This window comes from Aotus nancymaae, unplaced genomic scaffold (genome assembly GCF_030222135.1).
Source record: "Aotus nancymaae isolate 86718 unplaced genomic scaffold, 86718_ANA_hifiasm-v0.15.2.pri h1tg000059l, whole genome shotgun sequence".
NCBI classification, from domain to species: domain Eukaryota; kingdom Metazoa; phylum Chordata; class Mammalia; order Primates; family Aotidae; genus Aotus; species Aotus nancymaae.
Genome location: NW_026988473.1, coordinates 49,518,368 through 49,545,985, shown reverse-complemented (window position 1 = coordinate 49,545,985; position 27,618 = coordinate 49,518,368). Strand labels below are relative to the sequence as shown.

The 27,618-nt window shown below is 48.0% G+C and overlaps 1 protein-coding gene across 5 annotated transcripts in view; it reads left to right on the top strand.

Moving 5' to 3' along the window:
• Window positions 1-27,618, top strand: part of AMPD3 (adenosine monophosphate deaminase 3) — a 62,268-nt gene that overhangs the window by 9,852 nt on the left and 24,798 nt on the right. For 3 of the 5 annotated variants that reach the window (XM_012456672.3, XM_012456675.3, XM_012456673.2), the window contains exons 2-6: window positions 1,106-1,331; window positions 15,753-15,957; window positions 18,928-19,090; window positions 21,694-21,913; window positions 24,111-24,240. In XM_012456672.3, the coding sequence (XP_012312095.1) occupies window positions 1,106-1,331; window positions 15,753-15,957; window positions 18,928-19,090; window positions 21,694-21,913; window positions 24,111-24,240 (944 nt within the window). Of the gene's footprint in view, window positions 1-1,105; window positions 1,332-14,429; window positions 14,550-15,752; window positions 15,958-18,927; window positions 19,091-21,693; window positions 21,914-24,110; window positions 24,241-27,618 lie in introns of those variants that run through there. The other 2 variants (XM_012456676.2, XM_012456677.2) reach the window with 2 other exon arrangements.

Here is a 27,618-nt window from a genome sequence, read left to right as displayed (position 1 = left end):
AGAGTCCTACTCTGTCACCAGGCTGGAGTGCAGTGACGCAATGTTGGCTCACTGCAACCTCTGCCCCCTGGGTTCAAGCGATTCTCTTGCCTCAGCTTCCCAAACACCTGGAATTACAGGTGCCCACCACCATGCCCGGTTAATTTTTTTGTATTTTTAGTAGAGATGGGGGGTTTCACCATGTTGGCCAGGTTGGTCTCGAACTCCTGACCTCAGGTGATCCTCCCGCCTTGGTCTCCCAAAGTGCTGGGATTACAGGTGCGAGCCACCATGTCCAGCCAGAGTGTACATATTAAGTGCTATATAAGTTATTGCAAAAAAGGAAAGAAATAAGAAAATGGAGAAAGCAACCAAGAAAGAATGAAACCCAACCAAGCAAGCAGGTGATTGAGGCCAGCGACTGTTAGTAAAGAACCAGTATGTGAGGAGGTAGGTATCAAGAGCTGCTTTAGGGGAGTGAGTTTTCAGCTGGGTAAAGAGTGTTCCTGTCCTAAAACCTTTGTTTGCTGTGTCTTGTAGAGGGTTCTGGGGGTTTGGAACTGCAATTGCAGATTCTTTCTCTTCAGCAAAAGGCCTTGTTTTATGTCATGAAGAATGCAGCTTTGGCTTTCCCAGGGCTCTGCTGTGATCTTGTGGGACCTTAGCTGTTAAAGCCTTTGGGCTTTCCCTCTGTGAAGTGGGGGAGTGAGGTTTGATTATTGTTGCAGCTTTAACAGCATCCTCATTGTCTGGAGGAGGGAGAGCTGAACTTTCTCTTGCCCCTTCTCAAACATGGGAACAAAGTCAGGAGGCCAGGGCTACCAGTGTGCTACAGATTCCTTGAGTTTGGAAAAATGGAAGCTAACCTAGTTAAACAGTTCATTCTTTGAATTTTGAACACTTGCTTTCTCCTGACGTAAGTGGCCCCACGTGCTTCACATCCAGTTACTTATTGAGCTAATTTTGAAATTGGCATGCTGGGTTTGGTCTGAGGAATTCCTAAGTAGACAGCTGGCCCCAAGTACCAGCTGGGCCTGGCTCTCCCTTCAGTGCCTTCTCCTCCCCGATGCTGGAGACTCAGGGCATCTGCAATTCATGAAGTTAATACTTGTCCTTCCTTTGCTAGCCGAGATGCCGCGCCAGTTTCCCAAGCTGAACATCTCTGAAGTGGACGAGCAAGTCCGGCTCCTGGCCGAGAAGGTGTTTGCTAAAGTGCTCCGAGAAGAGGACAGCAAAGATGCCCTGTCCCTGTTCACTGTCCCAGAGGACTGCCCCATCGGGCAAAAGGAAGCCAAGGAGAGAGAGCTTCAGAAGGAGCTGGCAGAGCAGAAGTCTGTGGAGACCGCAAAAAGGTGTGTTCCAAGGCTTGGCATTCGTGTACACAGAGTCATGCAGACCAGGCAGGCTGTGGGTGTGTGTCCTAAGATGAGGCACCTCATGGGGACTGGTATGTCCCTGGAGCTGTGTTGGTTTCTTAACCAAGACCACTTAACTCACCTCTTACTTATTGAGGGATGCCTCGGTGCCTCTGTTGCATTGAAAAGGTCAAAACCCACTTCATCTGCTGCTGTTTTAATAACAAACGCTGTGCAAAAATATACACCATTTCCAAATGGCATTTCTCTTTTCTTTTTGGAAATTTGAGGATTTCTTAGAAGACATCAATTGAACTTCTTTTAATCACTTGACAAGCATTTTGCATTACTAATGAACACAGCTTACTATTTGCCGGGTGCTGCGCTGGGACTGGAGATGTTATAATGAACAAGATAGATAGAGTCCCTGGGTCTAGACAATAATTAAGTAACTGGACAAATTAATTAAAAAATTACAAATTATGATAAGTGCTGTATTAGTCAGGGTCCAACCAGAGAATCAGAAACCGATGAAGTATTAGACTTTTAATGCAGGGAATCAGTTACACAGGTGGTAGAGAGCTGAGAAGCCAAATAGGGGAGAGAGAGGCAGCTTAGAGACTAGACACAGTAGGGAGCAGCTACCACCCAGGACAGGAGAGACAAGGTGGGGTCACCCTGGGGAAGGTGGAACTGTGATGGCCTTTCTAGTGGAAACTGGAGCCAAGTGGGAGAGGTGGCAGCTGCAGAGATGCCTCCCAAGGCAGAGATGGGGGGAGGCAATACCTAGCTTGACCCTTCCTGCACCTTCCAGGTTCCTCCAATGGCTCTGGGCCAAACCTAGCCAGAATCCTGCTGGCACACTTGGGAAACAAAGGAGAGGATGAGGAATGGTTCTGAAGGCAAACAGCCTCAGGAGCAGCACAAGTGCTATGAAAGAGATGAATAAGGAGGAGATGGGGTTAGGGGAGAAAGAGAAGGGGAAAGAAAATCCTTTTTTAGACAGGGAAACGTCTCTCCAAGGAGATGACATCTTAGCTAATGCTTCAGGGTCTGAAGGAGCCAGCTATGCGGCCTTCCAGGTAAAAGAGTCAGCTAGGGCAAAGGCCCCCCGATTCTCTTCCAAGAGGCCCATGTGGTTGGAGGTCTGTTAAAAGAAGAAGTGCTGTGACCAGGGCTGGAAGACTTTTGGGGCCCAGATCAGACAGGCCTTGTGCTGCCTGATAAGAAGTTGGGATTGGAGTCTAAGTGTAATGAGAAGCCCTTATCCTTTCACAGTTTATCTCACCCCGGCTGTATCTAGTTTTCCACCTGCCCAGGACCCTGCAAACATCAATATTTGACATGTAGATCTTTGAGCCCTCTCGGACCTTGTTTGTGATCAGACTAGATGCTGCCTCAGTGTAAAGGCAAGTCTTTTCCTTTCTTGGTAGTACAGAAGCTCAGCATTTCCTTAACTCGTTTAGAAAGAAGTAAAAAGTTGACTACTGGTGTAAAGACAAGAACAGAGCTTCGCTGCTCATAAGATGCTTTCCTTCCTTGAAAGGACTGTGAGCCCATAAAGGCAGGAGTCATAGATGCCGCTGGTAACCTCTGAGTGCCAGTCTTGTGCTGGATGGGGTGGGGTGGCCCCAGCCCCAGCAGTGTGCTCATCCTTGGAGGGTCAAGAAGAGCATGACTGTAGAGATCCTCATTCACACTCCATGGGTGGAACAGAAGGACTGACTTCAACAACTGAGTGGTCTACAGGACCTTCTGTGTGTTATGAATTGAGCATTTGAGACCCCTAACAATGAGAGGAAAAGGAATCCTGGCATTTTTTTATTACCAAGAACAATAAGTTTCTGGGAACAGTTTCCACTACAGAGTGACACTCGGCCTGAGATCTGCTGCAGAGACTGTGTTCTTCTCAATGGCCAGACTCAGGGAAAAATGGTAAATTTCTTACCCTAAGTCTGAATGGTGCTCTGTGGTTTCCAGATATTCCCCTGCAAACTTCTCTCCAAAAACTCTGTTGTGTCATTGCCTAGGCTGTGGTGTCTTAGTTTGCATCTGTCTGCGCCATTTGACTAGAAGCTTCTTGAGGACTGGATCCAGTGTGGACCTTAGTTGGTGGGCAGTGGGTATCCGGCAGAGGAAGACATCCTGTCTCCCCATTGCCACCATGGACACCACATCAGGGTAGCTACAAGTTGTTGGACCCCCCTCTGTGTTCTGCCACTCACTGGCATGCTCTGTGATCTTGGACAAATTGGGAAACCTCTTTGGGTCTCAGCTTCGTCCTCATCTATAAAGTGGAGATGATAACAGCTACCTTCATGGGGTATTGTGAGGAATGAGGGAATCCACAGGTAAAAGGCTTAGGACAGTGTTGGGTTACAGTGCACCCCGAGTAAATGTAAGCGATGTCTCCGACTTCCTGCTGCTGAGACAGGCAGCGACAGCAGCTCCTGCCATTGAGTGCTTGCTGTGGACTAAGTACTGATCTGTGTAGGTTGCATTCATCCTTTCATTCTCACATCAAGCTTATCAAGTGGATTTTCTTAGTATTCTGATTTTGCAGATTAAGAAACTAAGGCTCAGAGAAGTCACATTTACTTTCACAAAAACACATAGTGGGTAAATGACAGAGCAGGAACTAGAGCCCACATCTTTTGAATCTAGACCCCACACTTCAACCAGGAGGATATTCCCTCTTCAGGCAGGGGTGCGGTCTTTGGTTCTCTGGTCTGTAGACCCTGGAATGACACTAGGTGCTGCCGCCTAGCATGTCATTGCTGCTTCAGAGTGAAATGGAGGGACGCTGGCCAAAGCTCCTGCTCCATCCATTGGCTTCTTTCCTGAAAGAAAGCCTGGTCCCTGGACTGTCAGAAGCCCCAGCATTCTCTTCTGGGGTCTGTACACACCCAGTTTTGTCTTTTAGTTTCTCTGCTCACTAGAGGTGCCTTTATATGTAAATGTTCAAAAGTTAACATTTTCATGGAGGACACCCTCTCCCCAGTGCCCTCTCCATCTGTGGCACCTCCCATCTCATCTCCTATTTGTTCTTACTTTACACAGAGTTCTCTAACCTGGCTATCTTGTTTCTTATCCTTTGACAGATTTAAAGAAGCAAATTAGAAGTAGGGAGAGGGGCTTCTATAGGCAGTGTCACAGAGGTGATTGTGGTGCTTATAAGCCTGGGCTTTGGGGTCAGACCTGTTAGGTTCAAGTGGCACCCCTGTCACTTACTACTGAATGGCCTTGGTCAAAGCTCTTGACTGCCTGAGCTGGTTTCCTAAACTGCAAAATGAGAATAATAAAAGGACCTACCTTGTGAGAATTAAATGAGCTAATACACAAAACATCCTTAGCACAGGGCTTGGAGCACCATTAATGGTCCTGTTTTGTTATTGTTGTTATTTGACAGTCAACAGGGAGAGAGGAAACAGTAATTATGAAAAGCAGATACAAGAATTTGAAGCACAGTAGTTTAGGGATAAAACACCTCTGAGATCATGCCTGGATAATACAGTGATGATCCTGAGTCATTGAGAGAACTTTAAATTACATTCAGCATGCTTTGAGGAAGAAAGCAGGAAATATATATATATATATATATATATATATATATATATATATATATATATTTTAAGAAGCCAGACCAAAATTGTTTTTTTAAAAATTAGGATATAGAGGGGACAAACTTTGTTAGCTGAAAAATTTGGTTATCTAGAACAGCCATTTCCCTAGAATGTTTTGAGTGAAATTGAGAAACAGATATGAGTTATAAATTGAGCATAGCACAGCTAAAGTGTTGCTAAGTCACTTTATTTTATGAAACGTGTTACAATAAGAATGGGCAACTTTTAAAAAAGTCAGGGTCATTGACATAGGAGCTTCATTTGAAACAGTCAATTTATCCCCTTTTAAAGTCAATCTATCCCCTTTTAAAGTTAGGGAGAGATTGGGCTGGGTGTGGTGGCTCATGCCTGTAATCCCAGTACTTTGGGAAGCCAAGGTGGGCAGATCACCTGAGGTCAGGAGTTGGAGACTAGCCTGGCTAACATGGAGAAACCTTGTCTCTAGTAAAAATATAAAAATTAGCTGGGTGTGGTGGCGCACTCCTGTTATTTCAGCAATTCAGAGGCTGAGGCAGGAAAATCACTTGAACCTGAGAGGCAAACTTGTAGTGAGCTGAGATTGCACCACTGCCCTCCAGCCTGAGTGACAGAAGGAGACTCTGTCTCAAAAAAAAAAAAAAAAAGTTAGGGAGAAATTGAGAAGCTGAGGTGGGTGGATCACTTGAGGCCAGGAGTTTGAGACCAGCCTGGCCAACATGGCAAAACCTCATCTCTACAAAAAATACAAAAATTAGTTGGGTGTGGTGATGTGTGCCTTTGGTTCCAGCTGTTTGGTAGACTGAGGCACAAGAATTGCTTGAACCCAGGAGGTGGAGGTTGCAGTGAGCTGAGATCGTGCCACTACATTCCAGCTTGGGTCACAGAGTGAGACCCTGTCTCAAAATAAAAGTAAAATTAAAAACAAAGTTAGGGAGAGAGATTGTAACACTTAACAGGTAGTACAGATTGTACTTCATTTTTATCTCTGGGTCTTTAGGGAGGAAGGGCAGCTGGGAAGGATTGAGGAAGGGAGAAGTGAAGGTAAATGGTGGAACATGAGTGGAGATTACAGTAGGTCAGGAGGGGGTGGGGGGAAATGAAGGGGTGGTTCAGGTTTCTAGAGGGGAGCTCAGGGAGAGACAGAGGGTGGGGCTGTCAGTTTTCACAAATGACTGGCTGCAAAGTATTAGTATCAAAGTTACACCCACCTTGCCAGGATGCTGGGTATCTGGCTGTGCATGCAGAGTGAGTGGTCTCTGTGGGCCCTTGTGCTCTCTGCAGGGACCCCTCTTACAGTGCCCATCGTGCAACGTATTTCATGAGATAGGCTGGGACCTCTGGTCTCAAGTACAGAGAAGGTACCAGCTCCTCCTGGTTCTCTCCATAGATGGGAGTCCCAGTTCCGGGTGATCCAATGCGGGGGCAGCGTGAGAGCAGCAGCAGCGAGAGCCTGTAGAAGTGGGGGATGCCTGACCCGCCTAACAGCATTCAGATTCCCATTGTTCGCAAAACCCTGTGCTGGTTTGTGACTGCTGCTTCCAACCTTTAGGGTAACAATTCTCATATGGAGGGGCTGCCACAATGAGCTAAGTGTGTGTTGGGGAGGAGTTCAAACTAGCCTCCTTGTTCTGAAATATCCCTCCTGTGACCCCATTGTCCACTGCTCCCACCCCCAGTCTGGATTAAGTGTCTCCTCTGGGATCCCAAAATATCCAGGGCATCTCATTACACCAACCACATTGTATGATAACAATCTGTGGAACTGTCTCGTTCATCTCGGCCATCACGTCGGCCCCTGGAGGCAGGAGTTACATTTTATCTACTCCTCTACCCCCAGGGCCTGGCACACAGTAGTTTATTGAATGAAGTGGGGTCTGTGTGTGGTCCCCGACTCATAGTACACATTTGAGAGCCTGGTGAAAGCTTGGCTCTATGCCCCTGCCTGCCTGGTAGTCATCCGGACAGACCACACAGGGCAGTGGGCTTCAGATGGCCCCTGGGGAGATGCTGGGTGTTCACTAGGAGAGCAAGGAGGGCCTGAAGGGTTCCTCACTTTAGCATAGGAGTGCTGTACAGGGAAGGCCCTGGGGAGCCTGGTTCCTTAGAGTAGAGGATGGCTGGGGAGTGCAGCAGGGTAAAGGAGGGGACTTAGTGATTGGCAGGGGCAACCAAGGGCCCTAGAGCAGGTGGGGCACCAGACAGGTGCTGGCAGGTGAGATGCTTAACAACAGCCCAGGTGACCCGATTACCTCTTTGTCTTGTGGGCCTGGATAGCAAGAATGTCCTCATGTGTCAGGAAGTCCATCTATTTTAGGGATGACAAAGCTGCTTCTGGCCCTTTGGGCCCTCAGGCTTGGCCTGGAGCTGGTGTCATCATCCCCACACTATGCTGGCTCCTTGGCAGGAGTGTGCTTCTGCCAGGTACAAGTATGGGTTGGGAAGGAGGGGGTGTGCCAGCTGTGACTGAGAAAACACTGGTGCCCCAGGGGCTAGTGCAAGGTGCAGCAGGTGGGACAGTGGACACACAGACCTTGGCCCATCAGAAGGAAGTGCTTTCTAAGAGGGGAACCAAATCAGTTTTGTTTGCACACACACTCACAGGCACACTCACTCATTGTATTAGTTTGCACTGCTATAAAGAAATGCCTGAGACTGGTAATTTATGAAGAAGTGAGGTATAATTGGCTCATAGTTCTGCAGGCTGTACAGGAAGCATGGCAGCATCTGCTTCTGAGGAAGCCTTAGGGAGCTTTGACTCATGGTGAAGGCAAAGCAGGAGCAGGTATCTTACATGGTGTGAGCAGGAGGAAAAGGCGGTGAGGAGGGGTGGGGGAAGTGCTACACACTTTTAAATGCCCAGACCTCATGAAAACACCGTCACTAGAACAGCACCACAGGGATGGTGCTAAACCATTCATGAAGGATCCATCCCCATGATCCAGTCACCTCCCACCAGGCCCCACTTCCAACATTGGGGATTACAATTTGACGAGATTTGGGCAGAGACACAGATGCAAACCTCTGACACTCATACCCAAAACACCCAGTCACTCAGCTCCAACCTTTCATCTTTACTGGCTGGGCCTCGGTTGTATATAATTAATGGATGCTAGATATGGGCCTAGGGGAGGTAGAATTTCTAAAATGGGGCCGGGTGCGGTGGCTCACGCCTGTAATCCCAGCACTTTGGGAGGCCGAGGCGGGTGGATCACGAGGTCAAGAGATCGAGACCATCCTGGTCAACATGGTGAAACCCCGTCTCTACTAAAAATACAAAAAATTAGCTGGGCATGGTGGTGCATGCCTGTAATCCCAGCTACTCAGGAGGCTGAGGCAGGAGAATTGCTTGAACCCAGGAGGCGGAGGTTGCGGTGAGCCGAGATCGCGCCATTGCACTCCAGACTGGGTAACAAGAGCGCGACTCCGTCTCAAAAAAAAAAAAAAAAAAAAAAGGAATTTCTAAAATGGCCCCCACAGATGTCCCTCCTTAATCTCCAGATGGTGCAAATAGGATGAGTTATCACTCCTGTGTTGATGTTATGGAATATGGCACAGCTGACCTTAAGATAGGGGGTTATTGGTAGGCCTGATTTAATCCCATGAGCTCTTAAAAACAGAGCTTTCTGAGAGTAGGAGGGGAGGTCAGAGAGATTCAAAGCAACAGCACTATAGGAGATCTGTCAGGGTGGTGGGAAAAATTATAAGGAAAGATGCAAACCTCTTCTTGGAAGGCAGGGAGGTTTTGCAAAGCTTTGGGAAGGAATGAGCCGAAGGCGGCTGTCCTTACCCTGAGGCAATAGGCAGGGAGTAGGTACAAAGGAAGGTAGGGGAGTTTATCTAAATAGCTGGTTTCCTAAAACTGACCTTTGCTCATCTGCGTGCCTGATGGGTCTTTACTTGGAGGGGTCAACAAGTTAATTACCCACAAATGGTGTTTGTGTGAGAACTTTGTCATTAAATCTGTACTAAATATGTGTGAGCATCTCCGTCATATCAGGGCTGCATGGCCGCATCCCTCTTCGGGGCCTGTAAGCTGTGTGGTCCGCTCACCACACTCAGGCAAAAAACTGCTGTCAGTGTATGTCTTTCATCCGTTGCTCGGCCAGAGTCTGCAGGACACACTTGGCAGCTGGTGCTCCTGCATGAGGAATCCTTCAGCAGATCACAACAGAACCCTCTAAAACGAATGTGGAGAGACTGCACAGTCAGTAAGTCATTGGTGCCTGGTCGGGATTTCCAAGTTCGAGGGAATTGTTCAGGCTAGGGTTTCATCATGGGACAACAGTTCTGCCCAATAGAAACAGTATATAAAAATGTTGAAACAGCTGCTTAAAGCTAGTGAAACCTCAGTTTTGAAGGCTCAGTTAAGGGACCTAATGCAAACTGTTGCTTCCCATAACCCATGGTTCCCAGAAGAAGGCACACTGAACCTAGAGCTCTGGGAACAAGTGGGAAGAAATCTGAAACAACATCATGCCCAAGGGCAATGGGTTCCAGTAACATCTTTAACATTATGGGCCTTAGTTAGGGCTGCTTTGGCCCTGCTCTACACAAAGACTCTAAGAAGGGAAGGGAGGAGGAACCCTCACCTACCTTACCATCTCCTTTCCCTCCCTCAGCCCTGCAATTACCAGGTAAAGGTGCCACAGAGGAGACAGAGATTCTCCCTGAGTCCCCTCCCCCAGTAAAATGGAAAAAAGACAAGGGAGACACTACAGCTATAGGACCCTGTCTTAGACAAGCAGCATTAGAAGGGAAGCTCTTGGCCTGCCCGGTGATGTAAAATCAATAAGGCAATTGGGCACATAAACCCATTACTTTCAGCACTTAGAAAGAAATAAGAAAAAGCATTAGAAAAAACAAAGCCGCTAGCCTATTTACTAAAAATTAATTAAAGCCATAGCAGACAACTTCCATATGACCCCATAAGACTGGTCAGTGCTAGCTAAAACAACTTTAGAGGCTCATCCATACCTCCTCTGGAGGGCAGAATTTAATGAATTACATAAACAGCAAACCTCTTTCTAATAATGGCCATTGTTATTATTTCCCTACCCCTGCTGTGGCTCTCTCAAAATCCTCTTTGGGTAGAACAATAGCCATTAAAGGGAGAGAAATTACAGCAAGCCCATGAATTAGTTGAGAAGCAATTAAAAGCAGGCCATATAGAACCATCAAACAGCCCTTGGAATTCGCCCATTTTCGTCATTCCCCAGAAGTCTGGCAAATGGAGACTTTTGCATGACTTATGGGCTATTAATGCTAATTTGCAGCCTGTGGGGCCTCTTCAGCAGGGGCTCCCCTCCCCTGTGGCAATTCCTCGAAATTGGCCTATAGTCATTATTGACTTAAAAGACTGCTTTTATACTATTCCCCTTACAGAACAGGGCAGAGAAAAATTTGTGTTAATAATACCAGCTATCAATAATGAAAGGTGAGCTCCTTGATTTCACTGGAAAGTGCTTCCTCAAGGAATGCAGTGTCAGTATCATGTAAATCAGACTTTGCTCCCCAGTAGAAAAGAATTTCCTAATTGAAAGATTATTCATTTTATGGATAATATTTTACTGGCAGCTGCAGCAGAGCCAGTACTTTTAAGTTTATGTGCCTCTATCTAAAGGAATACACAGTTAAGAGGTTTAATCATAGCACCTGAAAAAGTACAAATGTCTTCTCCTTGGAAATATCTTGGCTATATACTAACTTCCCATTCAGTAACACCTCAAAAGTTTAAATTAAATACTAGCAAGTTACATACCTTAAGTAATTATCAAAAATTACTGAGCGATATTAAGTGGCTTCGCCTAACCCTGGGCATACCTACTGATAAGTTGCAAAACCTGTTTTCTGTCTTAAAGGCAGTGCTGTCCTGGATTCTCTCAGATGTTTACACTCTACAGCAAAAAAGGAAATTGAGGAAACAAGCTATTTATCAGGGGCAACTAGATCTCATAGACCCAGGATATTTTTTCCAATTATTTATTTTTCCTATTAACCATTCCCTAACAGGATTAATAGGACAGATGGCCCCAAGACTGCGCTTCCTAGAATGGGATTTTTGCTCACATCCTGGGACTAAAACAGTATCTCCGTATATCCAGCTAGTTAGTAAAGTCATCTATACGGGCCACAGATGATGCAATCAGTTGCTAGGTTATGACCCTGATGTCATAAAAATTCCCTTGAATAAAAAGCAATTCAAAACAGTCTTGCCCCTATCTCTAGATCTTCAGATAGCGCTGTCTGATTATGCAGGCCATTTATTTAGAGCATGCCCTTCCTGCTGACAAACTACTTCAGTTCTTATCTTGTAGTCCTGTAGTTATGCCTACAAAAGTAGTTCACTCCCTCATACCTCTTTAATGCTGTTTACTGATGGCTTTGGTAAGAAAGGAAAAGCCATTCTGGTGGAAGCCGCATAATTCCCTCACTTGATCTATATTTACTGGCACTCAGAGAGCTGAGGTTGGAGCCCAATATTGGCCCTGGAAACCTTTTACACTCAGCCCATTAATATTGTTAGTGACTCTGTTTACTCTGTTTATTTATTGCAGAACCTTGAGACAGCCCTCATTAAGTCCACTCTTGAGCCCACCCTGTGTGCACCTTTTCTTTGACTTCAGCAATTGCTGGATCAATGAACATATCCTATTTTTATCACACATATTTGAGCACACAGCTCACTGCTTGGCCCACTGGCTTATGGAAATGATCAAGCAGACCAACAAGCTATGACATCACTACTAGCACAAGACTTATCTACCCTTAATTTCTTAAATTTAAATGATAAATTTCAATCAGCTATAAAAAACCACTTTACTAAAACCTCTCAAGACATAAAACCCACAGTTTTATGGAAACATGTAAATAGTAATGTATGGTATGGCCCAAATGATTTGCTAACATGGGGAAGAGGATATGCTTGCGTTCACACCCGCTCAGGTCCTCTTTGGATTCCAGCACGCTGCATCAAACCTTACCATAGCATGGCCAGAACCTAAGTCAGTATCAAAAATAAAGGAAATAACCCTGTAAGACCCGCAGCCCCAGACAATGCAGCTTCTTTGGACAACGTAGGTTCCAGACATTATGCTGAAGAAGACAACTCAGGAGGCTGAGCAGATTGTGCTCCAGGCACAAACACATTCACACCAGATAATTGTTCCTTTTTTCTTCTCTTACTTTGCCTGCAACCTGTACCTGCTACACTCTATTGAGCTCATCTTCTAAATCTGCCTTTTTTCTGCCCTATTACTTGGGCAGCCACCCCCTTCCCAGCCTCTAACAACACAACTACTTGGCTAAGAAGGATTATTATACCCCCTGTGGGTCCCTCAGTAACAGCACACATTGGACTAAGGTGCCAAGTAACAATACAGGTCACTCCTTGATTGAAAAAAAATGTTACTGATTATACTCATGTTTGTCTTATGTTATTTACTAATTCTAAGACGTGAAGCTAGAGTGTGAATTATAACCACCATGCCCAGCAAACCTGTTGTTGCTCACGTCTATACTCTTCAGTCAACAAAACCTATGCAAAAAAAGAAAAAAAAAAAAACAGAAAAAGAGGAGATGTAGGAGATTAGTCAGGGTGGACGGAAAAATTATAAGGAAAGATGTAAACCTTCTTGAAAGGCAGGGAGGTTTTGCAAAGCTTTGGGAAGGAATGAGCTGAAGGCGGCTGTCCTTACCCTGAGGTACAAAGGCAAGGAGTAGGAACAAAGGAATGTAAGAGAGTTTATCTAAATAGCTTGTTTACTCATGTTGTCCTAAGACCAATCTTTGCTCATCCGCACGCTTGACGGCTCTCTACTCAGGGGGTTGGCAATGTTAATTACCCACAAATGGTGTTTGCTCAAGACCTTTGTCATTAAATCTATACTAAATAAATGTGAGCGTCTCTGACATATTGGGGCTGCACAACCACACTCCCTCTTTGGGGTCTGTAAGCTGTGTGGTACCCTAGCTGCGCTCTGGGCAAAAACCTGTGTCAGCATATGTCTTTCATCCATCGCTCAGCCAGAGTCTGCGGGACAGACTCAGCACAACACAATGACCACTCCTGGCTTTGGAGATGAAGGAGCCTATGTGCAGGGATTGGAATGAGGTCAGTAGGAATTGAGAGTGACCCCTGGTCAAAGCCAGGAAACAGCCTGGGACTTCAGTCTTATGACAACTAGACCTGAATTCTGCCAACAACTGGAATAAACTTGGAAGTGAATTCTTTCCCAGAACCTCCAGACAAGAGCACAGTATGGCTAACATCTTGAATTTGGGCTTTTGATATCCTGAGAATAGAGCCCATCCAAGCCCACTCAGATTTCTCACCTATATAACTGTGAGCTAATAAATGGCTGTTGTTTTAAGCCATCAAGTTTGTGGCAATTTTTTCTACAGCAATAGAAAACAAATCCAGGGTGATCCTTGGGCTCCATACAACTTTTCCAGTTTCCTGAGATACAAGCTGTGGTTGACTTCTGGTTCTTCCAAGCCCAAGGTAAGTGAGTTTTGAGGAGTTAGCCCATCTGTGGTTAAATCTATGCCTCATGCCTGCAGAATCTGAGCTGCTGGCCTACAGATGATCATACATGGTAATCTGGAGCTCATCTGGAGACCAAGGTTGTCACCATAATGGATATCCCCAAGAAGGAGAATTCGTTGGGCACCAGTTTGTGGGAACTAGCCTCCTCACTGGGGTGGAAGCACATGAACAGCCTGGTAGGCCATTGGCTTAGGCAGTCTCCCAGCGTTTGGGTTGTGTGTGTGTGTGTGTGTGTTTTTTTTAAAAACTTTTCTTAGTTGTTGCTCACCTTAGATGTCACCTGTTGCTTCTTTTTGGTAGGACCAGACCTCAGGCAGCCTTGGCTGAGGCATTTGGGGGTGAGGTTGCATAGAGATAAAAACAATTACCTGGCAGGCATGTGAGTGACACAGAAATCAGAATGTCATGCAACCCAGCTGAGGTGAGAATGTGTGAGAGAGCCCAAAGTAATGTCTCTTCCTCTGGGTGAGAACATCCAAAAGATGCCAAAGGGAGAACTCATCATCAAGGTGAATCCGCTTCTGAAGAGTGACTGACAAAGTGGCAACCCTGGGGTAGGATGCTTGGCTGAGCTCCATCTGATGGAGGACAGACCAGGGCAAGCTGAAGCTGAGGGCTCTCTGGGCTCAGGTTGAGTTTCCTGAAGCAGCCCAGTGTGTCTCTTAGCAGGGCCAGGAGCAGGGGGAAGGTTAACTCCTGAAAAGGAGCCACCTCCATCTTACAGGTGAAAACAGCCTTGTCCCCAAGATGTAATAACAGAGGGTAGGCAGGTGAGAACCAGAGGGCCATGGTAAGCACTGGGTGTATAAACACAGGAGGAAAACTGTGGTTCTTGAAAACTTGGCAGTGAGGAGACCTGGCCACAGGCCAAGAGGAAGACAGCTGCTTCCGGGTAAGCCCTGAAACCCATTTGGGGATCAACCGATTTCTCCAGGCCTACAGGTGTCACACTGGTGCCTGGAGAAGAGGAGGGCTCCAATGGGTCACAGTTGTCACTGAGTCCTTGCTGGTGGCTGTGGTTGTGGTGGAATGAACACTCATGAAGCTACTGGGCCCTCATGGCATAAGGTAGGGCAGGTAGTTAGTTGGTGTCTGGCATTGGACACTGTGGGGTGGCATCACGGGGAGGCTGGGTTCCATTGGAGGCAGAAAGAAACATGAGGTGGGAGGGGAGTGCTGATGGCCTCACCTTAATGCTGGGTCATTCTCTTCCTGAAGAAGAGACTTGTGGTGATATCATCTGATGTCTATTTCATTAATGAGGAAGGTGGAGTCATCACAAATCAGCCTTGCAAATAAGCATGGGCTTGTAGCATTTTAAACCAACCTTGGGCCCAAGAGTCAGTGTAATCATCTTTTGGTGCCAAGGTGACAGGTCCAGAGGGACCTGAATTTGGTGCCGATCAATCCCTTTCCCCCAACAGAGGTACAGATTTGTGTTTGCTCCAGCGGCGGCAGCTGGGATGGCACACGGCAGGCTAGAGGAGGGAGCAGCAGGGGTGGAGGCTGGCTAGAGCAGCCACCGTGCAGTGTGACTTTGTGCAAGCCCTTTCCCATCTCTGGGAAAGTGTCTGTGAGCAGCGGACTGATCTTGCAGATCTCCTTGGCACCCAGTAGGTCTGCTGCCAACCATGGGGCCTGTGATACCTGTAAGCTTGGCTGGCAGCCCCTAGTACACGAGGGTCCTGAGCGCTCTCTCTGACTCCTTCTTTGTAAAACAAAGAGATTGGACTTATTGAGCATCCCTCTCTCTTCTGCCTCCAATGCCCCAAATGTCTAACTGTGAAAATCAGTGTGATTGTCTCTCTGTGACCCTATTCCTGGTCCTTCCCGAGACCATTCATACGTTGGGACTGAAAGTTTGTGTTTTCTGAAGCTAGCATGCTGTCCACACTTTGGGGAAAGCTTACATGATTTCATATTGCCTCCCCTCTAGTGCCCTGTAGTTTTAGAGCCCCTGCAGTGTGGTCTCCCGTTTGTCTGTCTGTCTCCTGGGGCATTTGCCTGCTTTCATCTTCTGTGGGCTGCGCAACAGCCCTGAGCAGTGCATGGTGACCACAGGCAGGGGTATCTCAAGGGCTGTGTTCTCTCTCATGCAGACATGTGTAAGGAAGGCATGAATAACTAGAAACTTCTTAATGGTAGGGCCAGCACCAGCACCAGTGGTTAATCATAGCAAAATTCTCCTGCCACACACACAGCAAACAGTCTTTATCACTTGCCCTGAGTAGCTGCTGATGTCTCCCACTTTTCCTTGTCCTTGGCTCTTAGAAAGAAAAGTTTCAAGATGATTCGGTCCCAGTCCCTGTCTCTGCAAATGCCGACACAGCAAGATTGGAAGGGCCCCCCGACAACCAGTCCGGCCATGTCTCCCACAACCCCTGTGCTCACTGGAGCCACTTCCCAGCCCACGCCAACACCCTATGCCATGCCCGAGTTCCAGCGGGTCACCATCAGCGGAGATTACTGTGCCGGGGTAAGGTGTCTGTGGGAGTATTGGATGTGCCTTGCATGCAGAGGCCAGGGGCCCCATGGGCCACAGGGTTGTGCCCACCTCTGGAGCCTGGCCCTGTCTGTGGGTGTCTGGGAGAAGGTGGAGAGGAGGCACAGGAGGCAAGGAGGGTCCTAGCAGAGGTTGTGGGGTGTGGGTGTGATGTCTCAGTGGCTGCCCGTTCCCTGTGAGGAGGGCCCTGGGCTGCAGGCTGGCACACTGTGGCTGTGGCTTATAAGTTCCACATGTTCTCTAAGTCTAGAAAGCTGGCATAGGTCTCCATAGCCCATTGAGAAAGGTGCCAGCTTGTGTTTAGTAGATTCAAAGTAATGGTACTGACTGGTTTGTGTGAAATTCGTTATTGCTAAATCATCTCTTTTTACATGTGTGGGTTCAGTACCTTTAAATATAGCTAGACCCCCTCAATCAGGAATCGAGAATCTTGATTAGAAATTGAACAAGCTTAGTTTACACCAAGTCAGTTAATGCAATCATTGAAAATGTGCTCATTTAACCTGATTGGATGATGCATTTTTCTGAATGCCTACTTCTTGGAGAGAAATATCACTGAGTTAGTGCCAGGGTTAAACTTGGCTCCATCTCCCTGGCCCCAACTCACTACTTATGCCTCAGCTGGCTTTGTTAGGTTCTCTTTTTAACAGTAGCTGTAGCAAATACAGTAAATCCGAGAGAGCAATGCAGCTTACTGCTCTTCCTATAAAATTTCCCCTAGGTATCAAAATTATTATTGTTTTTGTTATATGTAATGGAGAATACTTGCATATGGTACAACATTTAAAAGATACAAAAATGGTATCAGTTATTCAGCCACCCATTCTCCTCCTCAGAGGCAACCATTGGCTTTGGGTTCTTATGTATTCTCACATATATGGTCTATGTACCTACAATTAATTATGCATTCATAGTTTATTTTTACACAAATGGTAGTTTACTGTACACATTATACTACACCTTGCATTTTCCACTTAACAGTACATCTTAAAGATAATGCCATATCAATATATAAAAAACTTATTTGTTCTTTTAAAAGATATGTGCATAGTATTCCTTTGTGAGGATGTGTCATAGTTTATTTTAATTGAGTTCCTATGGATGGGAGTTTAGGTTGGATTGGGGACCATTCAAACCTTGTTTGGAGATCAGCATCCTGACCACGAGTCTTTGGTGTTCACTCACCTCGGGCAGCTGGCAGGTCACGGGAAAGCAAGCGTCAAGGTGGACTGGTCAGACGTCATTGGCCATGGCCTGAGCCCCTTGTGACGCTGGGTCCATTGGTTCCCCAGAGAAGGTGTGTTTGGCTTTGTTGTTGGCAGGGACATATTTTTGTCTGAGACGTCTGTGTCTGCTCATCTATTCCTGCTGCTCTCAGAAGCCATCCACTGGAAAGTGTAAAATGGAATTAACATACCCCGTGGGGACATTTGGAGGCAGGAAAGGAGAATCTACCACAGTAACAAAAAGAAAGAAGTAGTATTAGTAAAATTATAAAGCATGCATAGGAAAAATATATTCAGACTTCTTCCCTCTGAGGATAGGGAAGGGAGGAGGGTAGAGTTTTTAGCTGTATCTGGGATGATTTATTTATTTAAACTTGTGAGAAATTTGAAAGAATTATGCTAAATATTAATATTGTCAGCTCTAGAAGGTAGGTTATATTATTTTTGGTGCTTGTCTATGTTTAAAATGTTGCGGAGGAGGACACTTTCAGACACCATTTCCCCGACCCCTGCCCGCGCTGGGCTCCACCAGCATGCCGTGCCTCCCTCTGCTGCACCTCTTACCCCTCACTGTGTCTGTTTGGCCACTTGTCTCCCTAAGCATGTTTCTGCAGTTCTCATCCTTCCCAAACAGACTACGATTAATGAGCCTACTGATGAATTTATCTCATTCATCTTTGAATATGAGGCTGCTCTGGGAAAGCAGAACATCCTTAGACTTTGGTACTCAATCAGATTAGAGTCTGAAATTTGACTTTGTAGCTTACTGGCAAGTGATTTATCCTCTCTGGGCCTCAGTTTTCCCATTTGCAAAATGGGTTGCAGTAAGGAGCAAAATGAAATCTATGGGAAGTTCTGGCACATAACACATGACAATGGGGCTTGTTGCCTGGATGAGTTGGGTGATTAACAGATTTAATCAGAAGTGTGGGGTTGGCAAAGGAGCAGGCTGAGCATGCAGGAGTTGCTTTTGCTTTTTGTTTTGTTTTGACATCTGAAGAACCCATGAATTTTCTCAGCTGAAAATGATGGTACTCATTGCCATCAGGGATAGGACTCGGGCTTTGTCCCTTCATGGGCCTGGTGCAGAAAGGGACTTGTGGTTTAATTAGCTGCATGTGAGGCCAGCTTCTGGGTGTGCAGGCCGGAGCACCCATCTCTCTTCCAGCGACTGTAACTCCTCCTGTGTCTCCTGTGTTGGGGGTCTCCAAGACCACTCCCAGGTTGGACGATTCACCAGGAGGACTCACAGGATTCAGCAGATAGCTGTAGTTACAGCTTTATGACTGTGAAAGGATACAGAACAAATCAGTAAAGAGAGAGAGACATGGAGAATACTAGGTGAAGCTCTCAAGGTCCTCTCCCAGCAGAGTTACCGGAACATACCGTTATGGCAGCACATGTGGGAAGTGTTTACCAGAGGGAAGCTCATTAGAGATTTGGTGCCAGGGTTTTTACTAGGACTGGTCACACATCTGCAGAGCACATCCCAAATTCCAGGCTCCTAGAAGGAAAGGTGTCTAGCATAAACGATATTGTTTGTACAAACAGGTTAGGCCCAGTGAACCATTCTTACTAGTCAGGGATTGGTGAGAACCCTTCTGAGATCCACGTTCCCAGACACCAGGCAAAGGCCAACCTTACAAGCAGATCTTTCCAAGGGTGGCAGTCTCAGGCCTGCTGCATGAACCCTTTCCTGCATACCTCCCTTCTGCAGATCACTTTGGAGGACTATGAGCAGGCAGCCAAGAGCCTGGCCAAGGCCCTGATGATCCGGGAGAAGTATGCACGGCTCGCCTACCACCGCTTCCCGCGGATCACATCCCAGTACCTGGGCCATCGGCGGGCTGATACTGCACCTCCAGAAGAGGGCCTTCCAGGTACGGAGCTCTGGCTGGAGGTTGGGTCCCAAGTGCGGGTGGACTGAGAGCTGGTCAGGGCTTTTTGCTGTCTCGATCTATTTCCCCTGATGGTATTTTAAGGACAGTGCCCTTTCATTGGCAGCTTCCACACTGATGTTTGATGATTCTCCGCATGGATTGATTCTATGTGGGGTACATGCCTAACCTTGTGTAGAGCTGAACTGTTGAAGTTAAGAGAGAGAAGTGAAAGATGGTCTCTGTTTTTGGGAGTCCACCAGGGAGACAGACAGTCTCATGTGGGATTGTTTTTTTGAGATAGGGTCTTGCTCTGTTGCTCAGGCTGTCGTGCTATGGTGCAATCACAGCTCACTGCAGCCTTGAACTCCTGGGCCCAAGCAATCCTACTACCTCAGCCTCTTGAGTAGCTGGGATCACAGGCACATACCACCACACCCAGCTAATTTTTAAAAAATTGTTATTATTTTTTGTAGAGATGGAGGTCTCACCATGTTGCCCAGGCTGGTCTCAAACTCCTGGGCTAAAGTGATCCTTCTGTCTCAGCCTCCCAAAGTGCTGGAATTATAGGCATGAGCCACTGTGCCTGGCCTTATGTGGCATATTTAAAACAACCCAATCAGACAGTAAATGCCAAATTGGTGGTAGGGTGGATCAGGGTGGGAGTAGGAACAGAGGGCATGTTCCCTGGGAAGGGGACGTAGGCTTTGGTGTCAAAAACACCTGCATTTGTATCTGGGCTCCATTAATTTCTTGGGATTTTGGGAAGGATATTTCTCCAAGCCTCACTTTGTAAAATGTGATCTGTAAAATGGAAATGCAAATAATACCTATCTCCCAGGGCTGTGGTGAGGATTAAACAGGAGAATACATGTGAAGTACTTAGTGCAGTTCTGGCATCTAGTGTGTGTTCTAAGTAGCTACGTTTATGCTGCAGAATTCAGGAAGGGGAGATCAGAGAGGGCCAGGTGGTTTCCTAGTAGAGCCTCACCCAAGAAGGACCTAGGAGCAGTAGAGGCTGTAATGAGGACAATAGGAAACTCCACTCCTGAAAGTTGGTGGTGGGGGGACACAGAAGACCCTGGTGGTCTGCATCAGTGCCTGGGACCTGGCTGCCTCTGGGGGTAGCTGATGGTGCCGAGTTGCCCCAGTCTCTGGCTTCCTTGAATTTCAAGTCCTCTACTTTGAGCATCTTGTTGCCACCTGGGGCCCTGGGTAAATCTCAGCCCTTTGGGCCCATTTTCCTGTCTATTTGAGGGAAGTGAATCTGACCATCCCAGTTTTGGCAAAGACAGACAGAAATGACTCAAATGTGTACTTTACGTGGACGGAGGACCCCAGTGTTCTGGGAATGAGTATGGTGAAAAGGAGCAACTTCTGAGCATGCAGACTGTAGCTTCACCTAGGCCTTGAACTGCCTGCATCTCGTAGACCACTGCACATGTTAGGGCCTCTTGAGCTGGCCTGTGGCCATGGCTGATGGGAGACACCCCTCTCCAGCTCTGCCTGCATTGGCCCCTCTATGGCTCCTCACATGTGCTCTAGGAATGATCTATTCCTTCCAAGCACGGATGGACGATGCCCAGGCAGGTCACTCCGCCTTGGCAGCTTCCTCCTGCCTATGCCGGCAGCTGGGCAGCTGATCCCGATGGTGCTGGCTGAACTGCATGGAGTTGAAGCCTCCAGCTCTACCGATATTTAGCATCAATACATTCCTTGGCCAGAGACAGAGTTTATCAAGAGTCAGGAAAACTCATTATGCAAATAGTAAGAATAATGCCCTGTAATTCATTATTTATAATGCATTACTGTTTATAAGGAATTTTCCTATACACACTATTGCAACTCTCACAGCAGCCTGTTAAGGCAGGGAGGTGTTATTTCAGATGAGGAGACAGGCTCTGTTATTTCAGATAAGGAGAGAGGTAAAGGAGTTTGCTAAAAGTCTCACAGCAGGGAAATTGCATAGAGGAGTTTTCTGCCTCCTGTTGGCTAATTCTAACCTTAACCTGTAGTGGTGGGGAGCAGATGGCTTTATCATGGCATTCCCTGCTCTGTGGGAGACAAGTTTCCTATGCTTTGCTCCTTTAGGGAGGAGGTGGCTTCTGCATCTAGCCCCTCAGTTGGCCTGGGCTCAGGAGGATGTTGGAAGACAGGGACAGTTATTGCTACTGGGCAGTCCAGGTGCAATCTGTTCTCTTCCTGGGAGAAGACACCACTGCCCTTTTTAGTATTCCTGGGATCCCTGCGGTGCCAAGGAAAATGAAACCTATTTCAGTTAAATTTAAAAAAAATGCTGAGTGCCAGCATGTGCCAGGGACTGTTCTAGACACTCAGCAGTGAACAGCACAAATTAAAGTGTCTGTCTGCGCAGAGCTTCTATTGGAGTGGAGAAGGCATAATATCCGCCATGAAGAAGTGACGTGGTTTGACATGGTGGTAAGTGCTGACGAGATAAAAGGAAGCAGGGAAGAACATATGAGAAGCGGGCCCATGCGGGTGGTCGGATTTGGGGCAGAAAGGCCAGGGCAGGCCTCCGTGTCTTTTGAGCCCATGTGTACTCTTGAGGTCAGGGGTACCTTGCCATCCTCAATCCTGTTTTGCAGACTTCCACCCTCCCCCGCTGCCCCAGGAAGACCCTTACTGCCTGGATGATGCGCCCCCCAACCTGGATTACTTGGTCCGCATGCAGGGGGGCATCCTCTTTGTGTATGATAACAAGAAGATGCTGGAGCGCCAGGAGCCGCACAGCCTGCCCTACCCTGACCTGGAGACCTACACAGTGGACATGAGCCACATCCTGGCTCTCATCACCGACGGCCCCACGTAAGCCAGCTTCCCCGCAGCCGCTTCTCTTTGCACAGGTGCTGTTCTCTAGGAAGGAGATGAGAAAGGCCTCACTGCTCTGCCCTGGGGTTCCCTGTACTTAAATCATCCCAGAAAGAGCGTGGTTTCCCCTTTCCTCAGCGCTTTGTGGGTTTCTGCAACAGTTTTCCTTCATAGGCTGGCATAGCCTTAGACTTGGTACTCCCTGTTATTATTATTATTATTATTATTTGAGACAAAATCACACCCTGTAGCCCAGGCTGGGTGTAGTGGTGTGATCTCAGCTCACCGCAACCTCTGCCTCCTGGGTTCAAGTGATTCTCTTCCCTAGGTAGCTGGGACTACAGGTACGTACCACCATGCCTGTCTAATTTTTTATGTTTTTAGTAGAGACAGGTTTCACCATGTTGGCCATGCTGGTCTCAAACTCCTTAGCTCAGGCAATCCATCTGCCTCGGCCTCCCAAAGTGCTGGGATTACAGGCTGAGCCATTGTGCCCGGCCTTCCTGTTCCTTCTGCACACATAGTGTGGAGCTTCTGTTTGCTGGTAGCCACCTGGGTGCCCCAGAATGGCTGTCATTCCTCTCCCCAGGCAGGATAGCAGCCTTGCAGAGAGTTACCAGCCCAGAGCATGAGTGTATTTGGTGAGGAGTGATGAAGACATTGCTTCAGGCCTTGGGTTTTCTGGGTTTCTGAAGGAGAGCATGCAGGGAGCCTGGGGAACTTTGCTTCATGACTCCATCGTGCTCATGGGCTTGGCTCCAGCTCACCTGGCAGGCAGCGGTCTTCCTGAATTGGCCCATCACTTCTTGGTGGGCACTTAGGCTGATCAGCAATGCAGGTCAGCATGCCTGGACCCTGCGAGCCTTGGAGTCTGGGTGATGGGAGGTGCTGGTCACGCTTGAGGACCACCTCTCTGGGTTTCTGGGAATCCTGTGATGCCAGTCTCCAAAGGAGCACAGTGGGCCCAAGGTGGATGGGCAGCGTGACTCTTAGTCCTCCCGATCTGAGGGCAGAACTAAGGCATGGGAAGGGCAGGGGCGGTTCCTCCGAGGCTGTCCTCAAGCAGGTGTGCAAGCAGTGGCTATCCCATCTGGGTATCTGGGTGGTTGTCAAGGAGGATCCTGCCTGGGGAGAGAGACTGAGTGAGATGGCCTTTAAACTCCCTTCTGACTCTGAGGCTGTCCTGTGCTCTGTCCACTCTGGAGTCTGTCTGGGCAGATGGATGACTATGCTGTGGCAGCGCCGGCAGATGCTCTTATGGAAAGTCTATGTGATTAGATGCCAGGAAAGCTGCTGTTTGTTTTGGGGCCATGAGGCAGCAGGGAAACATGAATTGTGGTCAAAGGTTCCGTGTGGGTGTGGATGCAGGTGTGTGGCCAGGCACCTGGGCTGGGTGTTGGCTGGCGGTTGGCCACAGCAGTGAGCACCCCCATCTCCAGTGGCCTTTGCTGGCTGAGAAATCATGGGCCCTTTCCTTGAGTTGGTGGGAATCTAGGGGCATCAGTCCTTGCAAAGATTCTGTCTTGGTAGCAAATATCCCTGCAGTCCCAATCCACCCATGATGCAAAACGTCCTCTTCTTGTCATGAAGCCTCAGAGTTGAGAGGTCCTTGGACCATGGCCATTAGGTCAGGGGGCTGGTTCCTCTGCATCCCAAGGTGAGCAGGTCATGCCTTATAGTTTGATCGTGCTATCAATCCTCCGGGCAACAACTTCCTTCTTCAAGGAATGACAAGGGGCTGAGGATAGGAAAGAGGAAGGAGAGGAGGGGATGAAGGAGGGAGACTTTCAGTGAGTGTCCACTGTGCTTGGAGTCAGGCCCTTTTCCAGGCATAAACCAGTTTAACCCTTAACTTCAACCTTGGCTGTTACCACCTGGTATTTACTCATGGGAAATGGAGGCTTGAGGTTAGTTCCCTAAATACCTAAAGCTAGAAGTCAAAACACCTGTCTGATGTCCCAGAGCTGGCTTGCTACTGCCCCATCTCCTGACTCTCCACTGACTTTACAGAGTCTGTGGATGTGACTCAACCATTCAGCAGGGTCTGTAGAAAGCCAGAACCTCCTCATCCTGCCCTGCTCCATCCCGACCCTTTCAACCGGGATTGGCCTCTGCAGATGCTGGAGGCCTCCAAACTGGAGAGCTCAATGTGACTTCTGCTCAACTGTGGTCTCTCCCCATCTCCAACTTGCAGGAAAACCTATTGTCACCGACGACTGAACTTTCTGGAATCCAAGTTCAGCCTTCATGAGATGTTAAACGAAATGTCCGAGTTCAAAGAGTTGAAGAGTAACCCCCACCGCGACTTCTATAACGTGAGAAAGGTGCGCTAGGGGCCAGTTCAAGCTGTCCCTCCTGGTCCCCCTCCCAGCCCATGGGATGCCCTGAGCCAATCTGGGGCTTGTCCCCTGTGAGAATGTCAGGGCTCCAGGTTAAGGGCAGCCTTCGTGGCCAGCGGGGCATGAAGGATAGGTGTAGAAGGAGGATGGGTGAGCTGAGTTTGTGTCAGACTGGGCTTCACAGAGTACTTGAATCACTCTAGGTGGAAACCTTTGTCCACATTGTGTATCTGTTGGGATGTGCTCTCTTCCTTGGAAAATAAGGCATGGCCTATTAACTGGTCATGAAAGTTGAGCACAGCCTACTTTTAAGGTAGGGGATGTATTAGAGTCATCAAGGAGAGACACAGCTGTTAAGATCTCTTTGGTTCCCTCCCTGTGTCAACATGTTCTCATTGTTTAGCTCCCTTATAAGTGAGAACATGCCGTGTTTGGTTTTCTGTTCCTGTGTTAGTTTGCTGAGGATGATGGCTTCCAGCTGGGCTTAATACCTAGGTGATGGGTTGATGGGTGCAGCGAACCACCATGGCGCATGTTTACCTATGTAACAAGCCTGCACATTCTGCACATGTATCCTGGAACTTTAAAGTAAAATAAATAAGTAAATAAAATAAAATTTAAATTCCCTGAAGTAAAAAAAAGACCTCTTTGGAGTTGGGAGTTTGTGGTTTTGCATCCTTCGGGATTATGTGGATTTTCAGAAAAGCCTGATATGCTCAGATCTCTGCCTCTCTTCTCCTACTGAGGGGATGGCAGTCTTGTCTGGGGCTCCTGGCATTCTCTGCCTGCAGGGGCTGCAGCCGCAGTAGGAGTGAAGGTTAAATGATCATGGCCCTAGGGTTTTCATTCTCTTCTGCTGAAGCACTGTGCAGTGAGGCACAGGGTCAGTGCTAGGCAGGGGGCGTTTGATGGTGAGCAAGAGTCACTTCTCATGGACCAGGTGGCTTTGAGGGAGAGGCTGAAACTGAGCTGACTCAGAGTGAGTAGGAGCTTGCCTGGCAGAGGGTGTGGTAGGGGAATGGAAGTGGTGGCATTCCAGGTGGAGGCATGTGATGTGCAAATGTCAGGAGGGAGGGACTGGTATGACAGTCAGAACAGTGTGTTGACGTAACTGCAAGCTGTGCAGTGTGGCTGGAGCTCAGGCATGGGGCGCAGGAAGCAGTGGGTTGTGGGAGCAGTGGGTTGTGGGGAGAGTGAGGTTGCAGAGATGTGGGGAGGCCCTGGATCATACAGGGGCTGTGGGTTTCCCACAGAAGGCAGGGAGGTGGGCTGGGGTGTGGCAGTGAGCTGGGAGAGTGAGCTCATCCCTAGGGGGATGAGGCTTTGTTTGGAAGGCGGATGGTGAAAGCTGAGCGGAGTCACAGTGGGGTTGTCATCTCCATAGGGGCTCTGTCCAAGCTGGGACCTCTTGAGGACTTCCTCTTTTTGAGGTCAGCTTTGATAAGGGGGAGGGTAGGCCAGGGGAGGATGTGGCTCCTCTGGGAAAGCCCAGCTCCTGCCTCCCTGACCTCCTGGCTGGGAGCCCTCAGCAGTGCAGATGGAAGACCCTACATGAAGGCCCTAAGACCACCTCTGTTACACAGGGTGTCCAACACAGACTCCCACTTGGATGGGATCAAGAGCTTTAAGAAGTAAGAGTTTGGCTTCAGCTCATGGGTCCTGAGAGGCTTATGGAAGAGTCTTAGAGATTTCCAGGCAGAAGTGAAAGGTGTTTTAGATACCACTTATGTGGGCATCCTGGCGTTTTCACTTTCAAGCACCATTTGTTCCTTCTCTGTGAGCCTTAGGTATTCAGACAGGTGGATCCCTCCATCACTATGTGAACTCCTCTCAGCCTTGCCCAAAGAACCTCACACGCCTAGCTCATGCCCAAGCCCACGTCCAAAGAAACGCCTCACCCAGCCCAGCACAGCCCTGCCCTGTGCATACACGAATGCTCTGGGCTTACCTGCTTCCTGCTGCCTGGGGCCAAAGTGTCCTTGCTGACTGCACTGGCACTGACACTGTTTGCTGCTAAGGTGGGGCCCCAGTGGGCGTTCCTGGGTCTACCAGCTGCTCTCTGGCCACAACATGAGAAAGAGTCCTGGCGTGGGGCTAGGGTTACAAATCAGAGACTGTCCCCGGGGTTTTCCTGCAGTTTTGGGGTTAATGTTTCCTGTGGACAGAGATGACCTTGATACCTATGACACAGTGGCCTGTTCTTAGGCACCATAGTCAGTCCATAAGCATGGGTGCAGGTCTCCTATGAGTCAGGCCTGTGCCTACACCCTGGGTGCTGCCTACTTGATAGCACTTTTTTTTTTTTTTTTTTTTTTTGAGATGGAGTTTTGCTCATGTTACCCAGGCTGGAGTGCAGTGGTACAATCTTGGCTCACTGCAATCTCTGCCTCCTGGGTTCAAGCAATTCTCCTGCCTCAGCCTCCAGAGTCGCTGGGATTGCAGAGTGCCCACCACCACGCCCAGCTAATTTTTGTATTTTTAGTAGAGGTGGGGTTTTGCCATGTTGCCCAGGCTGGTCTTGAACCTCTGGCCTCAGGTGATCCGCCTGCCTAGGCCTCCCAAAGTGCTGGGATTACAGGCGGGAGCCACCATGCCTGGCCTTGATGGGGAGGAGAGCTGCTTTCTCAAATCCAGAATGGACTGGATGGTGGCCTCCATCTGTCTAAAGTGGCTGTTGGCGTCCCTGGGGCAGACCAGGGCTGTGCTCTGAGGCGGGAGCTGTGACGCGGCTGTAGATCTGTGTGAGTGGCATCTGTGAAGGCACCTGTCACATTGCAGCAGGTGAAGGGCTGTATGACACCCCGAGACCCAGCCAGCAGGACTGTGTGACCGAGATACTTATTTTCTATGCAAAAGCAAGATAGAAGGGCTGAGTGTGTTTGCTGCTTGGGAATTGGGTAGAAGTTGGTGATACCCACTGGGGTTTGTCATATCAAGAATAGCAAATAGGTTTTATCTTCTGTGCCAAACCTGACCAGTTAGGGGTAGTTGCCAGAGGCCACCCCTAAAGCTTAGTGAGAAGAGTGCTGTCCTCGATTATTGATGCCTGCTATGGGTATGGAAATGGTCAGTGCTGGCTTAGGTCCCAGGTTTGAAAACTCTGCTCTTTGTTTAGATCTGAATCTTAGGTGAACATGGGGAATGCAATTGGATCCTCTGGTGAACTGAAAACACTGACCTCCAGTGACCTTCAATTATTTTGTTCCTGAAATAATCACCCTTGAGATTCTGAAGTTTGGATGGGGTGCTTCCTGGATTGTCCAGTTGTTTTCCTCATTTATCTTGTGACTCATGGGGGTAAGGACAGGTTGACCCCCCTGTGGTTGTCATTGGTAAGCTAGAGGACAGGACCAGAAAGCCCAG